Source organism: Cucurbita pepo, chromosome LG03, assembly GCF_002806865.2.
Source record: "Cucurbita pepo subsp. pepo cultivar mu-cu-16 chromosome LG03, ASM280686v2, whole genome shotgun sequence".
NCBI classification, from domain to species: domain Eukaryota; kingdom Viridiplantae; phylum Streptophyta; class Magnoliopsida; order Cucurbitales; family Cucurbitaceae; genus Cucurbita; species Cucurbita pepo.
This window is the reverse complement of record NC_036640.1, coordinates 263,386-289,503: the sequence shown is the minus strand read 5'-3', so window position 1 is coordinate 289,503 and position 26,118 is coordinate 263,386. Positions and strand designations below refer to the sequence as shown.

The 26,118-nt window shown below is 37.0% G+C and overlaps 6 protein-coding genes across 11 annotated transcripts; 3 read left to right on the top strand and 3 right to left on the bottom strand.

Moving 5' to 3' along the window:
- Nucleotides 1-489: 489 nt before the first annotated feature.
- Nucleotides 490-2,027, top strand: LOC111790758 (probable pyridoxal 5'-phosphate synthase subunit PDX1). The gene has a single exon (XM_023671792.1). The coding sequence runs from the start codon at nucleotides 863-865 to the stop codon at nucleotides 1,787-1,789; it is 927 nt and encodes a 308-aa protein (XP_023527560.1). The 5' UTR covers nucleotides 490-862; the 3' UTR covers nucleotides 1,790-2,027.
- On the bottom strand, nucleotides 2,022-5,976 carry LOC111790759 (rhodanese-like domain-containing protein 10). 6 transcript variants are annotated; one of them, XM_023671798.1, is made up of 7 exons: nucleotides 5,650-5,976; nucleotides 5,513-5,572; nucleotides 5,187-5,315; nucleotides 4,973-5,082; nucleotides 4,812-4,890; nucleotides 3,129-3,671; nucleotides 2,022-2,363 (listed from the first exon to the last, which is right to left on the bottom strand). In XM_023671798.1, exons 6-7 carry the CDS (start codon nucleotides 3,572-3,574, stop codon nucleotides 2,162-2,164), a joined length of 648 nt encoding a protein of 215 aa, XP_023527566.1. In that variant the 5' UTR covers nucleotides 3,575-3,671; nucleotides 4,812-4,890; nucleotides 4,973-5,082; nucleotides 5,187-5,315; nucleotides 5,513-5,572; nucleotides 5,650-5,976; the 3' UTR covers nucleotides 2,022-2,161. The 6 variants fall into 6 exon arrangements, with proteins under 6 accessions (XP_023527566.1, XP_023527567.1, XP_023527563.1 ...); XM_023671799.1 differs by having other exon boundaries at nucleotides 5,513-5,569; XM_023671795.1 differs by having other exon boundaries at nucleotides 4,973-5,103; nucleotides 5,655-5,976.
- Nucleotides 5,977-6,234: 258 nt separating this feature from the next.
- On the top strand, nucleotides 6,235-8,477 carry LOC111791508 (dnaJ homolog subfamily B member 13-like). Its single transcript, XM_023672885.1, has 3 exons — nucleotides 6,235-6,453; nucleotides 6,612-7,027; nucleotides 7,904-8,477. The coding sequence occupies exons 1-3, from the start codon at nucleotides 6,289-6,291 to the stop codon at nucleotides 8,343-8,345; spliced, it is 1,023 nt and encodes a 340-aa protein (XP_023528653.1). The 5' UTR covers nucleotides 6,235-6,288; the 3' UTR covers nucleotides 8,346-8,477.
- Nucleotides 8,478-9,796: 1,319 nt separating this feature from the next.
- Nucleotides 9,797-12,182, top strand: LOC111791509 (PHD finger protein ALFIN-LIKE 1-like). The gene is made up of 5 exons (XM_023672886.1): nucleotides 9,797-10,052; nucleotides 10,145-10,177; nucleotides 10,592-10,814; nucleotides 11,199-11,319; nucleotides 11,678-12,182. The coding sequence occupies exons 1-5, from the start codon at nucleotides 9,959-9,961 to the stop codon at nucleotides 11,927-11,929; spliced, it is 723 nt and encodes a 240-aa protein (XP_023528654.1). The 5' UTR covers nucleotides 9,797-9,958; the 3' UTR covers nucleotides 11,930-12,182.
- Nucleotides 12,183-14,663: 2,481 nt separating this feature from the next.
- Nucleotides 14,664-15,955, bottom strand: LOC111791559 (probable 2-oxoglutarate-dependent dioxygenase At5g05600). The gene is made up of 3 exons (XM_023672946.1): nucleotides 15,483-15,955; nucleotides 15,012-15,345; nucleotides 14,664-14,912 (listed from the first exon to the last, which is right to left on the bottom strand). The coding sequence occupies exons 1-3, from the start codon at nucleotides 15,953-15,955 to the stop codon at nucleotides 14,664-14,666; spliced, it is 1,056 nt and encodes a 351-aa protein (XP_023528714.1).
- Nucleotides 15,956-20,569: 4,614 nt separating this feature from the next.
- LOC111790866 (calcium-dependent protein kinase 13) lies at nucleotides 20,570-24,323 on the bottom strand. The gene is made up of 7 exons (XM_023671972.1): nucleotides 23,438-24,323; nucleotides 22,565-22,708; nucleotides 22,266-22,418; nucleotides 21,946-22,061; nucleotides 21,698-21,865; nucleotides 21,110-21,340; nucleotides 20,570-21,025 (listed from the first exon to the last, which is right to left on the bottom strand). The coding sequence occupies exons 1-7, from the start codon at nucleotides 24,057-24,059 to the stop codon at nucleotides 20,876-20,878; spliced, it is 1,584 nt and encodes a 527-aa protein (XP_023527740.1). The 5' UTR covers nucleotides 24,060-24,323; the 3' UTR covers nucleotides 20,570-20,875.
- Nucleotides 24,324-26,118: the final 1,795 nt, after the last annotated feature.

Sequence of the window (26,118 nt, the reverse complement as noted above, 5' to 3'; positions counted from 1 at the left end):
AACAAAAGGGAGGAAGAAGCTAAAGAATGAGAATAAAGGCGAAATAAAGAAAACCAGTAAGCATGAAAAATGTGTTGTAATTCCTTTTTGGCTCTAACAACCAAAACACTACTAGTTAGAAGTATGTATGAAAATTGTGGTCCTCAAATAATTCGTATACATTCTATGTGAGCTACCGATCAATTTAATTATACCGATACTTCAATAGGGTTTTAGAGACACGTTTAGATTCGCCCGTGAAGCAAAGTATTTTTCAAATAGGCATTTTATTTTTCAACAAGAAAACTTGTTCAAAACACCCTATTATAATTGGATGAAAAAATAGATTTTTTTCTTTTCTCAAGGATGATTCATTGAGCGGGAATTACTTTTATAGATATTTTCGATATAAAATTATCGAATTTATGTAGTTAAAGAAAAAATGGAAAGAAGAAAGGAAAGATTTGGATGTNAGCGAACAATCGGTTCCCACGTATGGACCTTCAGAGTGCGAAAACCGAGGGCTTCATGCATCAAAATCCGTGGCTTCAATTACAGCTGATAAACATGGAAGCCACCTACACTCTAAAGCTCCCGATCTCTTGTATACAACCGTTGGATTCGAATACTTTTTTTTCAAATATCGACGACTCTGTGGACCCCATTTCCATATATTCCACGCGCGTAGGCTCGACGTATGGTCTACGCATCTCGATAAGATCATTCCAGAACAACCATTACTTAAAGCAGCTTTCCCTGCCTCAGTTTCTCGTCATTTCCTGAATCCTCACATTTCTTTCTCGCTTTCTTATACGCCGCCTTACTGCGGATTTTCCTAATTCCGGTCTTCAGTGTTTCCCTGTACTTTCATTTCCCGGCGAAAATGGCAGGATCTGGAGTTGTAGCTGTGTACGGGAACGGAGCTCTCACCGAGACAAAGCAATCCCCCTTCTCCGTGAAAGTCGGATTGGCTCAAATGCTCCGCGGCGGCGTCATTATGGACGTCGTCAACGCCGAGCAGGCTCGCGTTGCTGAAGAGGCGGGAGCCTGCGCTGTCATGGCCCTTGAACGAGTCCCCGCTGACATCCGAGCCCAAGGCGGCGTCGCCAGAATGAGCGACCCTCAACTCATTAAGGAAATCAAACAAGCCGTCACGATTCCGGTCATGGCGAAGGCTCGAATCGGTCATTTCGTTGAAGCACAAATTCTGGAGGCCATAGGTATCGACTATGTGGATGAGAGCGAGGTGCTTACTCTCGCCGATGAAGAAAACCACATCAACAAGCACAATTTCCGCATTCCCTTCGTCTGCGGCTGCCGTAACCTTGGCGAGGCGCTGCGGCGCATTCGCGAAGGTGCGGCGATGATCAGAACCAAGGGCGAGGCCGGCACCGGCAATATCATTGAGGCGGTGCGCCACGTGCGGTCCGTGATGGGGGATATCAGGCTGCTGAGGAACATGGATGACGATGAGGTCTTCACGTTCGCCAAGAAGCTTGCTGCGCCGTACGATTTGGTGCTGCAGACGAAGCAGCTTGGGAGGCTCCCGGTAGTTCAATTTGCCGCTGGTGGTGTAGCGACGCCGGCCGATGCAGCGCTGATGATGCAGCTCGGTTGTGACGGCGTGTTCGTCGGGTCCGGCGTGTTCAAGAGCGGCGACCCAGCAAAACGAGCCAGAGCGATTGTCCAGGCCGTTACTCACTACAACGATCCAGAGGTGCTGGCGGAAGTGAGCTGTGGGCTCGGCGAGGCAATGGTCGGACTGAACTTGAACGACAAGGTTGAAAGGTTCGCCAGTAGATCGGAGTAGGTTATCTTCTCCGGGGATTCTGCGTGTGTTGGATCTGGGAACTTATAGTTTCTAGCAATTTACGTCTAATAGCTATAAGGACTTCGATTTCCTGTTTGGATTGAATTGCTTTCAAATCCCCTCTTTACTCCTTCTAGAACATCTTCAATTATAATGTTACTTCAACAATCCTCTGTGTTTCATTTCTGATGGATTTTTTACACCTTTGAATGTATTGGATTTCTCAAGATTATAACAACAGTCCCTACATGCATTCCTTCAACTTGCTTCAAGCTATTTAGCTTCGATTCAGAACAATGTAATTGAGAAATTATACAAAAAAAAAAGTAGGGGAAAAAACCCAAAAGGAATTAGAAGCGAATATGGATGGTCTCAGCTGTTCTTACCCACCGCTTGCAAGAGGATAAGCAATTGGAGGAAGTAGTAAGAAACTCCTCCGATTGTTGCGTATTGTAGTTTCTCCGGCCCTTCGACGGCCGGGAAGTCGCTCTCATTGGCACGATTGAAGCCTCCAGCCAGCCACCCCAAGTTCTTGTATCCTTCTTTGTATAACTTCACCACTGCGACCAAAGACCTGACCAAGAAGACAAGAATTCACCGTAAGGTTAAATATTTACATATTATGTTTATACTCTGTGAAAACGTGCAGTGGGCAGGAAGGGCTATATAGACATGATACTTTCCAATCCCTGCATTACGGTATTACAGAGATCTTAGGTTAAATTATAAGTTTGATACATAAACATCCAAACATGTATGTAGATATTCTATCGCTTCAACTACTGTTCAATTGAATACTTAAAAAGAAGTTGAAATATACAAAATTAGAAGTTTAAGAACAATTAAACAAAAATTTAAACTTCAAACAACTTAGATTCTTATGAAGTTCATATACTAAAAATACACATTAAAGCTTGTATGATAAGAAGCCAAAGACAAAATGGCGTTTTATCCAAAATTCTTGTTCAACTTTATATTTTAGAAAGTAACTTTTCTTTATGCCAAAGATGTAAGTCTAAAGTGTACCTTATTCTGCAAATTCACTAAAAGCAAAAAGTATTTTTACACTGAGGGTTATCTTAAAACGAAAAAAGAAATTATTTAATGTGACCACCACTATTGACTATGTAGGAGCTAAAAAGTAAGAAATAAATATATTGATCAAATAACAATTTCCTAGTTTTTCTCTGTATCTAATGGCACCAAATTACCAATCCTTAGTGGTCGTTTCTTCCAAAACTGAAGTTCTAAGGAATTAGCCGAAGAAACGTTGGCAGCCTGCAGCCACAAGAAATCAGCCACTAAGAGTGGATTGAATTGCAAAAACTAAAAATCTCACCTTAGCCCTTCGCCACAAGCCACAAGGAGCTTGGCGTTCTTATCAGGAACAGCCGCCTCCACTTCACGAATAAAATCAGGATTCAAGGTCGTCAGGTATTGGCCAGTCCAAAGTCCAATGTAGCCAAAATGCACCCATTTCTTCAAAAGACCAATAGGACCATTATCCTCGTCCTTCACAAACAGCGGCACATGCACTGACCCTCTCACTCTAGCTTTCTCCCACTCCCATGCCGGTCTTATGTCCAAAAGTCTAAACCCCTCCGAATCTATGGCCGTCACTGCTTCCTTTGGCCTAATTGCCTGAACCTCGCCAGACTTCAGGAGCTCCTGAGCATTTTCGGCGACGGCTCTCACCTGAGATATGGCAGTCCTCCGCCCGGTGAGCGGCGGCGTTGGTCGTTGCCTTATGGGTGTACCGTAAAGATGGGTGAGCTGTACCGCCATCGCTTCCCTCCTTACAGTCTCAAGTCTCAACTTATCCAATGCCAAATGGCAACTTCTCTGTTGCTACTCAAAATGTGTCATCGCTGTCACTTCTGTTCTGTTCAAAAAGATGCCAAACAAACAGGCCCTTATTTTCCTCCGTTAGAACCTTTTATGGGCCTTTTCCTTTCCACGAATCAGCCCACTGGAGTTCATGCAATGACCATTTGTTTGCCCAGATAACAGGACTTGTAATTTCGTGTTGGGAGTATATACTAAAATAAACTAAGTAAACAGGAATATGGTATTCAATTTGCGAAGGACATTATTTCAACCTAAGATGGAAATAACATACAATGTGGACACATCTCATGAATTTCTTCTTACTTCATCTACTAAAGCTCTAAGTGGAAAGAATGTGCAGACTGACTTCATAGCATGATCCACTCGGACATGCTAGCTACTATCAGTCTCGTAAATCTTGTGCTAAAGGATATCCATGAATCTGAAACCATTCAGGCATGTGAAAATTTTCATACAGAATGGGTTTGACGTCTTTTCCCAGGGCCAGGTGTTTGAAGAGAGGGAGGAAGTGTTGAAGGGTTACCAACAGGAAGACCTCTAAAAGGTGAAGAAGGCACTGAACAGAGCAAAGGATAAGTGTATCTAATAGAATGGAGCATCCGTAATTCCGTTTGAAAAAACCATTATTAGAAGAGAAGTTTCTACCTGATTATCAGAAGGCTATGCTGGAGATAATGGAAGGCATGGGATTCCATTCAATGGTAGCAGCAAGAAGCTAAAAGGGTCGTTGTCAATAGTAACAATTTGTAAGAGATTTCTTTGCATAAATGATAGGTTTTCTACATGTTCTCTGTATTCTCCGCAATTTAAAGACACCTTTTNAAAAATTCTGAATTGATTATCTTCATTTCCATATCCCAGCTCTATATTTAACAGCCAGAACAGAAGTAGAAACTTAGAATCGAAGTATGGCATTGAAGGGAACGGATGAAAAGATGCTGCCAAGAATCAACAAATTTAGAATCTAAAATGAAGTCTTCAATTCAACATCATCTTCTGATAAGTAAAAGCCAAAATCATGGACAAAACCTTTACACAAAATCTGTCATCAAGGGAAATATTTCCTTAATTGAGTTGTACTCCAGGCAAAGAGAAATCTCAGACACTGAACTCAATATAGGTAAATTATTTTACGCTAAAAATATTATTCCTGCTAATTAGAAGAAATACTTACATGCTAACTGTTGATGGCCGATAAGTCGGAAGGCTAAATCTTCCATCCGGTAATTCTGCCACCAGCGGTCTAGCATATCCTGTACATCCGTAAAAGACCACATATGACAATGGAATAACAAGAGGAAAGTCACAAAATCGACTGATTAATCAATGTCAAACCTTCAAGACCAGCAGTTAGTAATATACGTTCGGAAAATCAATAGCCTGGCTCAAGAACTCGTGCAATCCAGGACGTTCGAATAGGGTCACATAACTGATCTTTGGTTTTCCTTCACATTCCGTCAACAGAGCTTCCAACATTAATCGATGAATAATATAAATTTCAAGGAAAGTTTCAAAAGACTGTAAGCTAGAAAGAGAAATCCAGAGGTACCTTGTCCGAGGATACACATTCCAGCTCGGACCAATTAAATCCAGCTTCTGTTGCTTGAATGCCAGAAACGGCTGGCAAACTGGATGTTTCATATGCACAAACCCTGGTTTCATCCAAATTAAGAACCACCTGAATGAGCAATTGAAGTATTTAAAACACTAGCATGGCAAATGCATAAACCTAACCTTGGTTTGATCTCAACCTTATTAACAACAGGTCTCCGAATATAGATAACAGTGATAGCTAAAAGAAATACGGTGGAGGTCCATAACCAACGGAATTTAGAATTCATTTCAAAATAACATCTAAACTAGGAAACCACATACCGATACCGACGCTCTATCATCTAAGAATTCGACGACAAAGATTGCCTCATCATCGTACTTCTACAATGTCCACAATCATCAATTTAGCCTCAAAATTTCTTCAAAATTATAAAAGGAAAGAAGAAGACACGACGCACGTTACCGTAATCTTTTCCCAAGGGAGACCTTGACTTCCACGATCATCCACAACACTGAGAGAGCTAACTTTCTTTGCTGAAAACTGATGAAGAGGAAGCTCAGCATCGGGCAAGGGCTTGAAAGAGGGCGCAGATGAGGCAAGAAGAGGGAATCTAACACCAACGCAGGACAAAACCTAAGCCAAACAAGGAGCACCATGCACGATCTGAACAATTATAGGAGAAATGAAAGAGAGCCAGTCCATCAAAGATCGCCAAACTTGCAGAGACCTCGGCGCGCAGACCTCCATTTTGCCGCCATGGCTCGCCTTGAACGCCTGCTTCTTACTCTTCCTTTCTTAAAACAACTTAATTAATATTCACCCTTTTATTCCAATTTATTGATATTTTTTCTTTTTTAAATAATTTATTTAAGCTCTTAATTGAGTTGTTATTTATTTTTTTATATTAATAATAGTGACATTTTTATTTTATCAAATTCTATAATTGGAGAATAAAATTGAATCTTTCAAATTATAGCGTCATAATTTAAAACTACAAAAAAAATTGGACTATCTTATATATTTTACTCACTATATAAGTGTAAACAGTCCAATTTGTGTTCAAGGTCTTTGCAACTCCTGGCTAGACGACGGAACGATGGGCGTTAATTACTACAAAATTCTTCAGGTGGATCGCAATGCCAACGACGATGACTTGAAGAAAGCGTACAGAATGCTCGCCATGAAATGGCATCCAGATAAGAACCCTAACAACAAAAGGGACGCCGAAGCCAAATTCAAGAACATTTCGGAGGCTTATGATGTAAGATACGCGATTCTTCTGATATGTAGTGTAACAATCCACTCGAATTTTTTTATAGAAATTTCGCGTTGATCTGAATTTTATTCCACGATCCCATTTAATGTTAGCCTGTGCGTAGATGCATAATCGAATCGTTTAATCTTTCTGTTTCTACTTAGGTTTTGAGTGATCCTCAAAGACGAGTTGTGTATGATCAGTTAGGAGAGGAGTATTTGAAGGCGCAAACGCCATTGCCAAATGGTTCTTGCAGTAGCTATACTAGCCATGGTTCGTCGACTAAGTTTTGCCGTAACTCGAGAAGTGCCAATGATTTATTTTCGGAATTGTTCGGTTTTCCGAGCCCCTTCGAAGGGATGAGCCACATGAGTGACCCTCGTGCTGCTGCTTATGGATTTCCAAGGGGTTTGTTTGGTGATAATATATCTGCTTCCCTAAGACATGGGGCTGGTGGGGCCTCTAGTTATATGAGGAAGGGTGCTGCAATAGAGAAAATTCTGCTGTGTAGTTTAGAAGATCTCTTCATGGGCTGTGTGAAGAAGATGAAGATTGCTAAGGATGCCTTGGATACTATGGGGTTAGTCTCTACAGATTTATTCAGTTAGACTTTCAGGATCTCTCATTTATTTGTAATCTAATTAAACCCAATTCCTGAATTTGATATTTTTCTGAAGTGTTGATCGACTTTTTGTGATGCTATATCTGTTTTCTCGTGATTAGGCTTCTATCCTTGTTAATCTATATGAGAACTTTGCATGCATAACTTCCTTCTGTTCATTGGATAAAAACAGAATTACTTGCCTAAAATGAAAATTGAAGTCTCTTCTAATGTTTTATCTTTCCTTGCAAACATTTCCTCTTTGATATTTCCAAGAGCATCTGAAATTTTTGTCCTATCTATCTTGTGCAAATGGGTTTGGAGAGATCTCCGAGAAAGTTAAAAAAAATTCACGTGGGAGCTTCTGATGGGAGTAAAAACAACCCCAGGTAGTATCCAACATATGCTAACCTGTCTCTCCCAGTGCTCTATCATTTGCAAAGCTGAAGTAGAGATTCAAGATAATCTTCATTTTCACTATAATTTTGCCCCGCAGTTCATAATTTTCATGGAATTTTGGTTAAGCACAAACAACATTCTTTGCTTTCTCCTTGGAGGTCAGAAAGCAAGCTAGCCTCTATTCCTCAATTTAAACCTGGCTTCTCTCTGAAATCTACATGGCCTACTGGCTTAAGCCCCCATTGTTCTTTGGACATTTTGAAATGTGAAAAAAGAAAGAACCATTTGGGATTGGGAAAAGTCTGAAATTCCTCGTGGGCTCATATATTCTTGTCTTGAGACCTATTGGTGTGAACTTGGTCAACTCTCTTTGTATCAATTTTGGGGAGGAGGTTTCAATGTTCGTAGTTATAAATTTGTGTGTTTTTTATAACCTTACGATGCTATTATGTACAGGAGACCTACTACAGTGGAGAAAATCTTGACAGTAGACATCAAGCCTGGATGGAAGAAGGGAACTAAACTTACCTTTCCAGAATTAGGAGATCAGCAACCAAGAGTTGTACCCTCGGACCTTGTTCTTACCCTTGATGAGATACCTCATAGAGTTTTCAAAAGGGATGGCAACGATCTTATTATCACCCAAGATATCTCTCTGGTTGAAGCTCTAACAGGGTACACTGTGCATCTAACAACTCTTGATGGACGGAATCTAACGATTCCAATCGATTCAATCGTTGGGCCGACTTATGAAGAAGTCGTGATCGGAGAAGGAATGCCAATTCCCAAGGAAGCTTCGGGGCATGGGAATTTGAGAATCAAGTTCAACGTGAAGTTCCCGGTGGAACTGACTTCAGAGCAAAGAATGGGCATCCATGAGTTATTAACATCTTCATGAAAGATGGTAACTAACTCATTCTACTACTACTCGTCGTATATATTATTTCGTTTCCTTGCTATAGGTAATCTAAGAAGAGAAGTAAATTCATGCTTTGTTGGGTTTAATAAATGAATGACGGTGGTTTAGGAGCTTGAAATTGAATGACTGTTCCATTTCTTCACTATTGCAATTGTCATGTCTGGTGGTGGTGGGTGGTGTGGTGTAGCTGGAAAACTGTAATATACTTACATGTCTCCTATAAGGCCCCCCCACCCACCCACCCACCCACTAACGCACATCGCTTCCTTGTCATTTAGTAGATGTAGGCATTCATGACGTGGGAGAAGCTGCATCATTTGTTCTGATTCTTGTCTTCTATTGGACTGCTTTTGTTTTCCTTCTTATATTTAATTTAAAACATCTGTATAACTTGGCTCTATCTCATTCTCCATCTTTTATTGGTAGATATTTTTTAAATATTTACCTATTACACATAAAATTAAATATTTAGGTTTTTTATTTTATTTTTGTTGCACATAAAATTAAAATTTATATCTAATAAATAAATAAAATTTTGAGAATTCTGAATTTTAATTACCTATTATATACCAAATTTCAATTTTGAGGTTTTATTAGATACAAAATTATTATATATTTTCTGAAAATTTAAAGATTAAATGGATGTGACCAAATAAGTAATTTAACCTAAATCTTTCTAGTTGAAGTTGGGTCTTGATACTTGGCCATACACTCTAGGTGCCTAGAAAATTAAAATCAATTGGAAGTTCATTCTTGGGTAACTATAGTGATCATTCATGTTAAGTTTTGGTCTATAATTTTCTTGTGAGATTCCATGTTTGGTTGAAGAGGGGAATCCTCTCCCAATGGTAAGGTTGATGACTTATTTAACGGACAATATTTGGTAGCAGTAGGCTTGAGCAATTACAAATGGTGCGAGCCAGTGGTCGGAGTAGGGTTAGACCCTCTTCATAGTAGACACATTTTAAAATCATGAAACTGTCGATATGTAATGGGCTAGAGTAGATAATATCTATTAGCGGTGGACATTGACTGTTATCGTTAAGGGCGGGCTCATACAAGCTTTAGACCCACGTTCTAAAATCCTACTTTCGTTATGCTGGGATATTTCCGCAGTTTTGGATGAATATGAAGCCGCCGCAAATTCAAGGAAAATGCGAAAATAAAGGGGGAAAGGAAAAACAGACGATCCCAAATAATAAATAAATAAAGTTTGTATAAAACGTATATTATTTGTTATATTTATACACTTTTACCTTGAAACATTTAATTATGTAATAAATTTTAAAATTACTGATCTATCAAACGAAAAAATGACTAATAAATTTTAACCCCAAAAAATACAATATTTGTTAAGCTAAAAAAAAAAAAAAAAAAAAAAAAAAAAAAAAAAAAAAAAAANTTGGAGTGGCAATAGTAATTTTCGTTAGCGTCAATTTACGTTCCAACCTCCGATTCTTCTATGTCCCGCGCTCTTCTTTCCCAAACTCATGCATTAGTCCTTCCTCCATTCATTCCCAATCTCTCTCCCAATTTCCATTTCTTCATGTGACTTCCGATTTCACTTTCTGCTCTCAGATCTCCATTCCGCCATGGAAATGGCCTCCACCACTCCCAAAACCGTCGAGGAAATTTTCAAAGACTATAGCGGTCGCCGCGCCGCTCTTGTTCGAGCCCTCGCTCACGGTCTTGTCTCCCTCTCAATTTTCTCTTCTTTGTTTTACTCTTTTTCCCTCGGAGATCACTGATTTTCCTTTTCTTTTTCTTCTTGTTGTCAGATGTGGATGAATTCTACGGCCTCTGTGATCCAGGTGATTCGTAATTGTAAATTATGCGGAGTTTGTTTGTATATGATTTTTGTACGATGCTTACTGTTTCGTCGAATGTGGATTTTCTTGCTGCTGGTGAATTTAACGAGCCATTGATGCATGATGAGTTGAGATATTATTTTCTAATTTCGTTTAATGACTTAGTGTTGGCAACTACTTCAGATTGGACGCTTGTTCCTTGAATTCGAAATTTATTTTTTGTGATCTTGATCCTTGCTTCCAGATCCTGGAATTGTTTCTTCGTACACTTACGGTATCTCAATTAACCAGTAACTGTTGCATACCGTAATGTGTTGATTGGTTTTCTATTAATTTAATTTCTTCTCTGAGAGCAGGGATTTACTATCATTTTATGATGCTTCTCATATGTTTTTCCTTTGATTTCTACCTTTTCAGATAAGGAAAATTTGTGCCTTTATGGACATCCCAATGAAACATGGGAAGTGGTTCTTCCAGTAGAAGAGGTTCCACCGGAGCTTCCTGAGCCTGCACTTGGAATTAATTTTGCTAGGGATGGCATGAACAGAAAAGATTGGTTATCTCTAGTTGCTGTACATAGTGATTCCTGGTTGCTTTCTGTGGCTTTCTATCTTGGAGCAAGGCTTAACCGAAACGAAAGGTGAACAATTACACTTTTGATTTTCTTGCTTGCAGGCAAAAAATTTCTATCTCTAGTTGCTGTACAAATTTACTATCTCAAATGTTTTTTTTTTTTTTTTTTTTTACTATTTGCAAATACTCTCTGCGGCATATGGGTGATAGGTCTATAACCAGACTACTTAAACTAAAGGATTCTACGGCAATTACACTACTTTCTTTCGTTTCCCAGCTTATTATGACTGATTTACCTTCAAGAACAATGTTACTGTCTGAATAATTTTGCTTTTAGGAGGTTGAAGAACGACTTTTCTTAACTGTTTATTTGACGTGATTACATAATGATGTTATTTTGCTGTGGAACCGTCCACTAACTTTTTCCGTCTCACTAATTATATAATGACAGAAAGCGTTTGTTTAGCTTGATGAACGATCTTCCCACTGTCTTTGAAGTTGTGACAGAACGGAAGCCTGTCAAAGAGAAGCCTAGTGTAGATAGTGGAAGCAGAACACAAGGAAGCGCGAAGGTTTATTTAGTTGATCATGTTTTTTCAATATTTCACAATTGAATTTTCTGTGTACAATCCTCTCCTGTGGTTCGATGCAATGAATTCTCGGGAGGGATTGAAGGATGTTGTCCTTGTCTAGTGTCAATTTTCATACAATTGTCTAACCAAATTTTGGGGAAAAAGAACTTCTGATCACACACATCAGAAGCTTAACTTGACAGTTGATACATTACTATCATGTCTATTAAAGATTTAGCTTCAAATCCTTCACCTTATATTTGTGATATATCACTATCATGTCTTCTTAAAGCATTTGTAGTTAACAAATTGTTTAAAACTTCTGAGTAGCTATTAACTTGATAGCTCTCTATTATAGAGATCCAATGATGGGCAAGTGAAAAGCAATCCTAAACTTGCAGAACAGAGTTACGAGGAGGATGTCGATGAACATAGCGAAACCCTCTGCGGTAGCTGTGGTGAAAATTACAGTGCAGACGAGTTCTGGATTGGGTGCGACATCTGCGAAAGGTGGTACCACGGAAAGTGCGTAAAGATAACACCTGCTAAGGCTGATAGTATCAAACAATATAAATGTCCATCTTGCAGCATGAAGAAGGGCAGGCAGTAGAAACTAAAATGCAGACGAAGGGCCAAAAAGTGCGAATGCCCGGAATTTAAGTGACTGATGAAGCATAGTAACAATACTTCTATATGTATGTATGAATTTGTAGTTTATATGATCATCTCTCATAGGTGTTTTGGATCCTGAAGTTGACCTATCTCAACTGTATCTCCTTATTTAATTATGCTGGTATATATATTGTTTACTTTAGGACGACTTTCTCAACATGTCCTCAAGAGTATTGGAACTTCATGATCCACTCTTCTCCTTGTATTTCAAATTGTCACACAAACTTTACCCTATTTTTATCTTAGAAGAAGAAACCATCAAAACTACCGGCTGATTTCAGCGAGCTGTTCAGAAGTTATCTTGGCTCCACCACCGCCAGCAGCAGCAGCAGCTTCAGGACATTGCCCTTCCCCAGCTACAGCTCATCACCCACCTATCTTATCGATAAAAAGTGGTCGGTTTTTAAAGGTTATTAAAATGACATATTTCATTTGTTAGCAGATTTTCTATATGTTTCATATTAAAGAAAGGGCTTCACGACAATAGACTAGAATTCTAGATCAATAAATGCAATAATAACAATAAATAACAACAATAAATGAATAAAATAACTAGTACATTGTGAAAGTTGGGTTTCTAGATGGCCTGCAACAGTGACGAGGCCACCTCATTGAGCCCACATGATACTATAACAATTGGGCTTATAAATGGTGTGACCCAACTTCACGAAGCCCAGATTTTCTAATGGTCCAAAATTCCGTAAACAGGCCCATATTGTCCATTTGAGATAATATACGGGCTAGATTCGGCATGCTGGGCCCATTTCCATTAAGACCGTAATGGGGCCGACCATTTTGAGTCCATGTGTTGTAATAAGAGTTGGGCTTATATGCCTTGCATGGCCCAATTTTATCAAGCCCACTCCACTAATCTCGTATGAAATAATAAGAGTTGGGCAATCTAGTTCGGCCCAATTGTGTCAAGCCCGCAATGGTCAGGCTTGTTTGTTGCTTTCTCAGCCCACCTCTACTTTAATCAAACCACAAAAAGTAGGAGGAGGCATTAAAAAACTAAGGCTTAATAGCATGTCACACATTTCCACAAAAATATGTTAGGTTCTCATAAAAAGTACTTTCCCTTTCCATTGTGCCCACATTAAAATTTTATAATACAAAGTTTGAAAGTCAAAGAAATAAAATGTAATATATGTGTTTGACCAATATTATTTTTATCATAAAGTTAAGAAATGGCATATTTAAAATGATGATAGAAGAAAGTTGTGTTTGGTATTGGCTTGGCATCCCCACACACACCAAACTTACCTATGTGATTTCCTGATTTAGTCTCATTTTTCTTCTTTCTTTTTCAAAAGCAAAAGGCTCCATTTAGGTCAAAAGTTTATACTACGAAAATTGTAGTGATGGAATTAAAAAAATAAAAAATTAAATTTCATCCAATAAATTATTTTGTATTTATTATTTATTATATTAATAATTAAAAACTAAGTATTCACACATTAATCCCTTACAATGTCTAGCTAGATTAAGAGCATTTGAAGGACAATGAATTCAAAGTTGTTTTGATTTGATATAGAACTTGAATCAAAGAAAACGGTTTAACGATCAAATGGATCCAATGGGTTGTGTTGATTTTAATACTCGACATATTGTTGATATTCATATATGTGATACTCTTTTCAAAACTTTTTTGTTTTATATACAACAGTTGTGGAGTTGAAGATCGAATAATCAACACTGAACCAATATTGAAATCGATGATTCATTCAAATATGATCACATGTTTTAAATGCATTTATTGAGCACGAGTCAAATTTGGTAAGTTTGAACTTAGCTTTTATATTATAAAATGAGTTATTGGTAAAAAAGTGACAAAGAAGACTGCTTTATTGGGTGGAAAAATGGTTAAGAAACAGAGCCATGGAAAGAAGGTAACTTTCACTGTTCCAATTCTAGTTTATCACTCAATTGGGCAACTTCGAAAAGTAGGGGAAAAGATTAAGAGCTCACGAAGTAAATTCCGTAGTTACACTTTATCTAACTTTGATCAGTGGGGTAGGAGAATGAAACATTTTTTATAAAGACGTGTAAACCTTAAAAACCACTCCATAGCAGATGCGTTTTAAAATTGTGACGCTAACGGCGTTATGTAACGAGTCAAAGCGAACAATATCTACTTACGGTGGACTTAAGCTATGACAACTCTCGTGAGTGGTTAAGAGTGGATCTATGGTATATAAGCAAACGAAGTATTTGAATTTATTAAATACAAATTGAAAACTTAATAAATTATTTGAAAAGTCAACTACCAAACTTAATACTTAATTTATCTATTAAAAAAAAACATATGGCAAGCAACCATATTTTCTGAAAAAAAAAAATAATAATTTGTTATAAAATAAAAAATTTATGTGCTTCTTTTTATTACATTTATGATATATTTCGTTTCATTTTTGTCGATATTGGCGTTTTAATAATGTCGGAGAATTCAAACTTTTATTTATGCCTATACATAATTTGACCGTAAATATATATATATATATTTTTTTTTCAGATGACAATTATAATTGCATAATAAGGTAAAGAAATTAGATAATAAGGTTTTTCACAACATAAACGGGAATGAATTCCAACAATGACAATGCAAAAGTGGTATATATAAAACCAAGAAAAAGCTTTAACAATAACTTGAATTAAAATTTAAACCTAATTAATTAAGTGGATTCAAGAGATTGTTCATGCTGTGAAGTTCCACAAATACCCCTCTTCCTAATGTGCAGTCTATATTCATCGAAGGTCATGCGTGGAAAAAGGGCTGGCCTTTCTTCACTGACAAGCTCCTTGGCTGGTTCAATTATCAAATCACTTTTAGGGTTGTAGAAGAAGGCCAAGGACACTCGATCCTTGTTTGAATTTACGATCACCCTATGTTTCACGCTCTTGTATATTGCATTGCTCAACACCTAATCAACAAAACATATATAGTCGTATCAGTCAACCATGCAAGATTGAAACATATTAGATTGTTTGAAATTCGAAAGAGAGAAAAAGATCGAACGGACCTGAATTTGATCACCGATATTGACAATCAAAGCATTAGGAATAGGGTCGATAGTGATCCAATGGTCGCCCTTGCGAACTTGGAGGCCAGGAACGTTGTGGTCGGGTAAGAGAATGGTGATGCCGCCAGGGTCCGAGTGAGGGGAAAGGCCTAAAGTCAGGTCGGGCTGTGGGCATTTGGGATACATATTGGCTCTCATGCAAGCCCCTATTCCCTCTTCTCCTCCAAATGCATTCAATAAATACTCTTCTTTAAGCCCCAATCCCACTGATAACCTCTTCATTAGTTTCCCACATAGCTTCACCGCCTCGTTCCCATATTCTTCTATCAATTTCCTGTCGACCACAACCCGACCTTCGTTAGCTTAAAATCATAAAACGGTTAAATGCCGATCAAAATAAAAATTTAAGTCGATAGATTACGTTAAATTTAATCATATCAATACTTTGAATAGTATGATTTTGAGACGCACTTGGAGGAGGGAGGGAAGGCAGGCCACATGGCTGGGTTTCTGAGGGAAGTGGGCATATAGTTCAAGAAAAAGTAATCACTCCAATCCAATATGGCGCCCTTTTCGATACCCAAACGGCTGCCGTATCCTTCATAAGTCATGGGCGAGTTGGCATATTGTTTCTTCAAATCCAACGGCTGATCGAAGAACTGTTTCCATGACTCCTTCACGCACTCCATCACCTCACCACTAATCCCATGGTTTATTACATGGAAAAATCCCCATTCCCGGCAAGCTTCCGCCATCTCCCTCACCGCCGCCGCGCTCTCCAGCTTCGCCATGTCCACCACCGGAATATTCCTCTGCACCTCAACACTCTCCATGGCGGCCCCACCTGGCCTCTGACATGGCGGCTTCACATACCTCACTGGAATCGTCCTTATTCCACTCTCCGCCAGCGACTGCACACAAACCACCGGCTCCGGCCAACTCATTTTCTTTATCTTATCTTATCTATTTTCTGATGCAATTGTGGATTTTTAAGACTCCACATATTTATAGGAAGTGTCAGCTGTTACGTGGCTCTTAAACTAGGTGAGATAATATAATAAAGAAAATTTAAAAAAATAAAAAAAAATATAGTGGGAATTATTTAATTTCCGCGCCGTGAAAAACTTGCTTTATTTCATCCGACAACATGGAAAATTAAAAAATAATAATAATAATTAATTAAAGAACATTTGTTTTGATATTATAAAATATCTCTCTTCCCTTTTTAAGGATTTTATATTTCTTTTATGATCAGTTTGGCCGTATCATTGGAATTTTAATAAATTATGAATAATAGAAAGGAAGGTTGTTGGAGGGGTTTCATAATACCAGAAAATTAGTAGAATATATATATATATATATATATATATATATATATATATATATATATATATATATATATATATTGAAGGAAAAAAATAAAAATAAAAACAAGGATAATGTTTGGCCGACATCCACGGGACTGGGGCATAGGATGGGTTGCAGTGGTGTCTGAAGAACACGTGCGAAAAATCGGCCAGAAAAGGAAAAAGGCACGTGATAAATCAATTAAGAAGTGACGGTGGTGTAGAGGGACATTGTCAAGCCCCCACTTCTTGAAAATTATATCATAATTGATTTTAAACTCTTCAATTTATGTAAACTAATTCGTCACTTTGCACGTGTTTTTAATGTTTAATAATGCTATTAAATGGTGCGACTTGAGCAATAATAAATTACAAATTACAAATTGAGAACCATAAAATTGAAGGTGAAACTTTTTCTCCATTGCCGCTTTATATATAGTATAGATATGAATTGGTAAATACTGAATTTTTTTAATTAATATTTATTTATTGAATTTTATTATTTATATTATTAATTATGAATCAATTTTTATGTAATCTCCCCCTCCAAATAATAAATGTGTTCACCAAACTTATTGTAATGTTTTTTTTTTTAATGGATTTCATTACAAATTAAAAGATATTACAGGTAAGTAAGATTTGGAAGAATTGGGACAAATTTGAAAAATGCTACCTATATTTATATTTATTATAAATAGTAAATTAAAAAACACATATCAAATTTAAAAATAGGAAGAAAATAACGTAACAATCTGTTAATAAATAAATAAAATAAATAAATAAATTTAAAAAAAAAAACATTTCTTTTAAACAAAGGATATAATTTTTTAACGTCACGCCTCAAAATTAGTGTAAGTCAAGAGAAACTATTTTTGTTGAGCTTATATTATTGAAATTGATATTTATAATTTATAATAAATTGAAATTTGTTAAATTTGCTATACCATGAATTAACCCAACCATTAAAATGGGTTGGTGGTGGTAGTGGCTAATGAGCGGTCGTTGTCAATTGCTAGTGTTTAAACATAGCGAAATTTGAGAAGAGTAGTGTGAGGATATTTTAGTCATTTTTAAATTGAGAGATTGGTAATTAAATAAGATTATAATTAGTTTACAAAACTAAATATTTCAAAATTCAATACCAATTCAATGTGAAATTAAAGTATATTGCAAATACAACAAATCACAAACTTGCCAAACATGACAAACTTAATTTAGTGGTCTATTTTACCTTTTTCTAGGTATGAACTTAAGACAACGAATAAGAAAATTTTCAACAAAATACGTGGAAATATGAAGTTGTAAGGATAAAATTTTTGTTTTGAACTCGTTCTATATACTGTTAGAACAACACCGACTCTCCACAGTGGTATGATATTGTCCACTTTGAGCATAAGTTTTTATGGCTTTACTTTGGGCTTTCACAAAAGTCCTCGTACCAATACAGATACTATTCTAGGATTATAAATCCATAATTATTCCCTAAATTAGCTGATTTGAAACTTTCATCTAACATATGCAAAAGATAAGAAGAGAGAGGAAGAGTTTTTCTCTTTCTTTTGTGGTGAAAGATCGATGCACACGTTAGTAAATAGAGACCTAATATTAAGGTGTGCAATACAACTCTAGCACGACTCCACACTATTTCTACCTATATTCACTTACTTAAGTATCAGAATAAGTATCTAGATCTAATACTTTATTTATGAGTTAATTTGGACATGTGAAGGAATTGGCGTATCAACGACATGAATTAAAGTCGATTGAAATTAATGGGTGGCTGGGAAGCCGTATTTTATTTGTTTGTTTTTGTGATTCTCTCGGCTACTCGATGCCTTTTCAGACTGCAACGTAAAAATAAACTAGTTTTGAGATCTCTCTCGATAAAGAGCTTAAATCATTTGCTCAAATTCATTGTGTTTAGTTGAAAAAACAAACCGTCATAGTAATGGATAAAAGGACATAATTGAGTATTTCTAGACAAAACTGGTCGGATTAGGTACGAGAAAGTGACTTAGTTTATAAAACTGTCCAAAGGTAAGAAAAATGTGGCCGAATTAAACAGGTAAATTTGTGTATAAATTTCTACTTAAAATTTTCCTTTTTTATCTTTTACTTTTCTCCTTTTTCCTTTGTCCATTGTTTCAAAGGTAATTTCCAAACTCTTTTTTTTTTTTTTTGGATAAGAGTAAAAAATATTTAATATATATGTTATTATAAAATAGATTGAAAAACCTTTGTTTTACCGTTTAACTACTTTGGGTTGTAGATTTTTTCTTATATACCAAACGTGTACCTTAAACATATTTTAATTAGTTATGACATATACTTTCTTTTATTTTTTTTAATTTTAACTATTTATAATAGAATAAACTCGAACAATTAAAATATCAATAGAAGGAAAAGAAAAATATGTTTTATTTGTTGTGGTCGATTTTAAAGATTAATGTGAAACAATGAATAAGATGGGCGTAATTTGTTTCACATGTAACTATATATGTTGAGTCGTCATACACATCTATAGTTTTGTCTATTTGCTTCTCTATGTTGTCAATAGTGATATTCTCTATCATGACCATAAATCTGGTAAAATAAAACATGATTTTTTTTTAATTTTTTTTTTATTTTTTGAGATTTAAAGAAAGGTGGGAGTAATTTCCAATCANTGGATATGAATTCTCCGCACAAATTTCAACTTATCATTCATTGCATTGCATGGTGCATGAACCTCTGACTAAACCCTAAATGATCGAAGATTCTTGATATAGAATAAGGTATCAATTTTATTTGAAAACCGTGTATAGATTACCGTATTGATTTAATTAAGCTAGTAGCCATTGACGAGTAAGTATCAATTTTTTTTAACTAAATAATGTAATATGGAAAAGTAATGAATAAGAAGCACTGCTGAGGCAACTACCTAATGTTGATGGACAGTGTCCTTTCAGACAAACATTCTCAGTTTTTATTATTTATTATTTATTTAAAAAATAAAAGCATTATTAGATCATCACAAAAGCAGCTAATAATGCTATGGGTTTTTACAAAAATGTGACAACTTCCAAACTCTATTGGCTGAGATTTTTTAATAGGTTTTAAATGTTCCTCTAACTGTACTCATAATTATTAAAAGAAAAAATCTTTAATATATATACATCAATACATTCAGTTGAAGAAAAAAGGCGTCGTGGGCCTCATGGGCTTTCATGCAGCAGCCCATGGGCCGATATCAGAGCTAAATATTTTTAATGTGCAACCGCAACTATTCACATTACTCGGATGATAACCAATACGAGTACAAAAATGAATTATTTATCCCCTCAGTTTTAACTCTGCAATGAAGAGTGGGCCTACATCAAATGTCTGTGGCCCAAATGTTTTCAGTAGCCTTAGCCCCCCCCCGGTAGTGCAAATCCTCAAGCAGCTGCATCAGCAAGAATCTGAGATGAGCCCCACCACATTGTTTAACTACATTGTTGGTGCATAGCCCTCATCTATCTCGTGTTCTAAAATCGTCGTTTCACCATCACACCTTCAGACCTCTCGTTCCCTCTACAACTCTACCTCTCACTCGATCTGCAAATCAATCCGTTCCCTCTTCAACGACTCTCCCTCGATGGATTGACCCGCTCATATCTTCCTCCAACAACTCTAATTTTGGGCTCTCAAAAACACTACTCCATACTGCACGGACGCTTTTCAACTCCCTCGAATAGTCAATTTATCTAAAACCGAGGCCGAATAAGCCCCCATAAAAAATAAAACAACAAAAAAAAAATGCCCAATAAACTCAAATGGAGGAGCTGAAATAAAATAAAATATATAAAAAAGCCCATTGGTTTGCTGCTATATAAAGAACCATATAAAACGAAGCGTTCAGATTTTCACTGAATACCCATTGGTTTGGTGCGCTATATTTTGCAGACCAAGATCCATTAATTCAGTTGGTGGATTTACGGCGCTGTCCAGTTCACGTGGATGTCAATGTCATTTTATAATCCAATAAATGAAGAGCACTAACACTGGCAAGTGGCGCCATAAATTCGGTGCTTTATGCCGCTAATAGACCCTAAACTAAAGCATTAATTTATTCTGACTTTGAATGGTAGGGAAAGAAGGGCCCCACCTAAGCTCAATAATTGTTACGAAACGGAAACAATAGGCTTTCAGCTCTGCTCTGACTGAGGTCTGCAGCAGAATTAAAAGCAAGCATTAGTAGAAAGAGTAGGTTGTAGTAATATCATAGAATAGAACCTGTACTGTTGGGGTTAACTTCGAGGCATCACATTTTACATAAACATTTTAGGTGGGGCCAATTAGACACATACTGAGCCTGCAATCACGCTAATGGGCCGCCATATCCTAATCGAATGGGCCGGGCCCCACCCAACAAATAAGCACACAAGAAAGCAACTCTCAGATGTAAGCCCAATGTTACGTTACAGTGCTTCTCTATGTGAATCAACCAAATACCAACAAATCCACTCTCTCCTCCAAATCATCGCTGTATTATTATTATTATTCACTCCCCAAGTTTAGCGATCCATCTTTCATCAGCTTGATGCTCAGACTGTTAAATCTTCCTCTAGAGTAGTGCCGAGAAGCCTTCCTCCAATCCGTGCCCGTTTTCATCATCGCTACGAATTCGTCATAACTTATAAGCCCATCCTGCATTTTATCCACAACCATATTTTATGATTTGCGCACAACAGTCAACACACAAAAAGAAAGAGGAACCAAGTCAAGGTTCACCTTGTTTGTATCTACTTCCTGAAAGATGTCATTTGCAACATCTGTACAATCATCTGCTCCATCTTCTACTAAAGCATCACGAAGTTCGTCTGGCTCGATGTAACCGTTTCCATCCTTATCAAAGTACGAAAATGCCTTCCTAAGGTGCTCATCATTCGCCATTCTTTGTAGATGAAGCGACACTGCAACAAATTCTCCGTAGTCCAAGGTGCCTTTCCCATTGGTATCAACCTGTTACACCAAAGAGCACTTAACCATTCAAAGTGTGGCAATGATTTTTTTAACACATAATTTAATATTTCATACTGCGCATACAAAGAAATTGTGTCATTATGAGCATGGAGATATATTTGGAAAGTAGCTCTCAAGGATGTGAAAACATTAATTCAGGTGCTGCCTTACATAATGCCCAATCATTATGATACTCACCCTAGCTTATATGGAAATTACAGCACACAGGTTGAGAATAGGCAATAGGAAAGTCATAATACCAGATCATGATTAAGGAGGAACTTTGGATTCACTTGGAGGTTTTTTAAACTAGACAACAAAAAATGGACTGCCAACTTGGTAAATAAGAACACTCACAGCTTCAATTAACATCTCAATTTCATGCTCGCCGAGTTGAGAGCTTAAGTTGTGAACGCCAGCCTTCAGTTCTTCGATATTAACAATACCATCATTATCAGTGTCAATCTTCTTGAACATTTCTTTGATATCTTCAACTTCTTCGGTGGATAAGAAATCAGCAATAACCTGTCACAGGGTCCCATTGAATTATTTTTTAAGATGCATTAATCAAACAACAAAACGATATTCGGAAGCATTTAACCAACCCGTAAGGCCTTTCTCTTAAATCTGTTCATCATGGAAAACTGCTTGAGCCTTGATTTCACAACATCTCCAAGTGGAACATTTGGAGCTTTTTTAATATTTTGAAGCCAAGGATGATCTGTACACAAAAATGAAGCAGCACATAACCCAGAGTCTGATCAAATTTCCAAGTAAACACCTAACTAATATTACACATAAGGCTAATAACTTGAACACCTAAACACGTCAATAACAGAGAAGTTTGTGTTAGCTCAACAATATAGTCCTTTCATTCCTATTGCCAAGAAATACAATCAGTCAAAAGTCAGAATATGTAAATTACCAAGAACTTGCTTTGCAGTCAAACGAAGCTTTGGATCTGGCTCCAACATTTGCTTCACAAGACTTTTAGCACTCTCTGAGATACAGGGCCATGGATCACGTTTGAAATCTATCAGCCCACGGAGAATAGCTTGAGCCACCCCTTGTTCAGTCTCTATGAAAAAAGTACAATTGATTCAATAGAGCATTTTGTTTCAATTAGCTATACGTAATAGTCATTGGAACATGAAAGCAAAGTAATCAGACATTAGTCATCAATAATTGATTATAACCCACAAGGGATGCTATGCAACTAATTACCAGCCCAAAAGGGAGGAACTCCGCACAACAAGATGTATAAAATGACCCCTGCACTCCATATGTCTATTTCTGGTCCGTAATTTCGCTTCAACACCTCCGGGGCCATGTAATATGGACTTCCAACAATTTCGGAGAACTTTTCACCTATAATTTTGGTAAAATTTAGTAAGGTCACATCTATTGTCTCAAGAATGGGGAAAATGTCAGTAGCATTGAAAGCAATAAATTGATTAAAACAATTATTTTCATATATAGGTGTAACGTTCCACATAAGATTGAAAATACATCACCATTACTCCCAAATCCTTAACAAGAGCTGTTAATGGGACCTTTCCTCATAGGTTCCCACTTCTTTGAAGTACTAACTAGCAGGTTCAATGTGTAAGTTCGTTCCTCCATCTGGCGGCAGGAAAACTGCCTTAAAGACTTTCTACAACTTAGAGATTTCATGGAATGGAACTTGTAACATGTAAGACTTCGTAGTATAATGTGGTAGAGAAGATAACATCCTTATCTGTCGAAGGATAAGCTCCAAAAGTTTACCCATCTATGGCCAGAAACACAATTCCTGGATCTGATGGAAGGAAAGCTAGACCCAATTTTAGATAGTTTGATCTCAAGTGGGACCAGGAAATCAAAATTGAAGACATAGTAACAACTATAAACGCTTGGGTACTAGTAAAAAGCCAAAAAACGCATTTCAACTAGAAGTGACTCTTTTCTGCTCAATTCTGTACTAATTCAATCCTAAATAACGCAGAGAACAGAACAATTTGAAAAATTGCAATAACACTATCCAGGAATCGCGATTCTTAGCGTACATCGAGCTTAGAAGCTACATTGTAAATTCTACATTCCAATCAAAACTCTAACCTGGCTTGAAGAATATAGATAATCCAAAATCTATTGCCTTGAGAGGGGAATTCTCCTTCTTGTTAGCAAACAAGAAATTTTCAGGCTTCAAGTCTCTGTGAATTACCCCGTGCTTGTGGCAGAGTTGCACAACCTCAACTATTGTCCTCATGACAGCCGCAGCCGCTCGCTCCGTGTAATGTCCTCTCGCCACAATCCGATCAAAAAGCTCACCGCCCTCGCACAATTCCATCACCAAATGCACTGCATTTTCATCCTCACACGCCTCCTTCAAACTCACAATGCTCGAATTCTTGGGCAAGTGCTTCATAATTGCGACTTCACGCCTCACATCCTCAACGTCCACAGCCGTCCTCAGCTTCCGCTTCGAAATACTCTTACAAGCCAATAAATCCCTCGTTTGGCGGTCTATACAAAGGTACGTAACGCCGAACTCGCCTCGGCCAAGCTCTCGATCCACTAAATACTTCTCCTCAATATTCTCCTTCGGCACGCCATTCAATACCGTAACCGGAGCCTTCTTTCCCGCATTCGAGTCCCGACGGCTGGGATCCTGTCCTGAAAAGCTCGATTTCACATCCTCTCTCGCAACAGCCGCGGGAGATCTGCAACAATTCCCCATCAGACTCAAAAACCTCAATCTCGGCTTCGATCTCCCAAAACCCTCAGCCAAACCAGTCCACAGAACCTTCACACCATAATGCCGAAACCCTAACCCTAAAGAGCCAGAGAGAGAAAAAGAGAGAACGAAGCAGTTCCCCGTGAAGCGAAATCAAAGAGTAATGTCAGGGAAATGGAGCCGTAGAAGCGAAATGGGAGAGAGAAAGTCACTGTTGAAGCAGAGAGAGAGAGAGAGAGAGAGAGAGAGAGAGAGAGAGTAGTGTGTGAGTGAGTGAGTATTGCGGGGTAACGGCTCAGATGCTTTGGAAGAGAAACCGTCTTTTCATAGAATTTAATATATTTTTAAAAGCTAATTATATCATAATTAAATAGTTAATCAAATTAATAATCCTCATCTTTTGGGGTCAGGGAATTTTGTCGGCTACGCCAAGAAGGTTGAACGGTCGGAACGGGGCCGTTCTGTGGGAACATGGTGATGTTGAGATGTGGCTTTGTGTTTTTTTTTTTTTTTTTTTTTTTTTTTTTTTTTTTTTTTTTTTTTTTTNTCTCTCTCTCTCTCTCTCTCTCTTTGTTCTCTTGAGTTTTTATTTCTTTTTTTTTATTTCTTCTTTAATCGAACTCCTCGAATACAGACAGAATGATAACTGCTAATTTATTATCTCGCTTTCCCACTTTGTCCCTCGTTTTATGGATTTTGATTCATTTTGCTTCCCATCAAATTATTCTTAACCCTCTTTCTTTAAATCCTCATTCTTCCTAACCATTTCTTTCTAATAAATATATCAACACTCAAAATTCCATATTTAACCTCAAAATTCCATAAATCAAAAGAAAATCAAACAAAATTTGAGATCCAAATTTACGGGTACCATCCTTGATTTTTCATTATTCAACGTAATTTATACACAGTTAAGTATGGCTCAATACAAATGAAAAACTGAGATGTTTAGATTGATGAGGTGGGTCATCTTGTTCTCTCGAAGTTCTTTTTCTCATATATTTGTTGGGGGAGTTCACTCCATAAAGAATATTCGTTGCTAGGGAGAGATTTTCACACCCTTATGAGTAATGTTTGCTCTCCTCTATAAAGGATCTGAGATCTCATGATTCACTCTCTTAGGGGTCAGCGTCCTCACCATTCCATGTCGTTATGTATCTTGATTTCCACATAATTAAGACGAATGATTTGTTCACTTCTCCAATTGGATACAAAGAAATCAAATCTAAGTTGCGGAATCATTGGTCAAAAAGCCTCTAAAACTTGTAAAAGTAAGGGAATTAAGGCGAGAAAGGGAGAGAGAATAAGGGGGAATGTAGGGTTAGTTTTGGTTTAAATGGTTTGGAATAAAAAAGAATGGAGGTGTTTGTCTATTTCCTAAGCGTTTGATTGGGATGAAAGAGTAATAAGGGTTATTGTGGGTCTTGTTTGGCACTCCAACCACCAGCTTCCCCCTTTTTTTTTTTTATGTTTGCTTAAATTGCATTTTTAGACTCAGCTTCATTAAGAAGCTTTTTGCATGATTATTTTCATTACATCCCTTTACCCCTACAAATAATAATAATAATAATAATATTAATATTAATAATAATAAAACAAATCCCATAAAATAGGAGAGAAATATATACACATAGCTTCAAGCATCTTTTGGTTTTTGATGCCCTCCAAACACGCCCTTGTGTGTTGAAACCAACCAAAACTTTTGGAGCCCTACAAACCCATTTCATGTCACCTACTCTTCAATTGGGCCGTGATTGGACCACACCAACCCAGAAATGTCATGTATTATTGCCCATTTCTTAAAGGTTTTTTTAGTAATTTAAGTTAAGATTTTACTAAAATTATAATTTTTTTAAAGTCTAATTTGGGACGTTACTAAAATTATAAGGTCGGGTACTAATGTTGAACTTAATTTTTGTTAAAAATATATTTAAAATTACTTTTTGAAAGTGTTAAAATTAAATAATATATATGAAATCAAGATATGTTTAGAATAAAATATGGTACATCTTAACTTTGTTTTCTTCCTCTTTCAGTCAATTCAAGATACCCTCCCAACAAT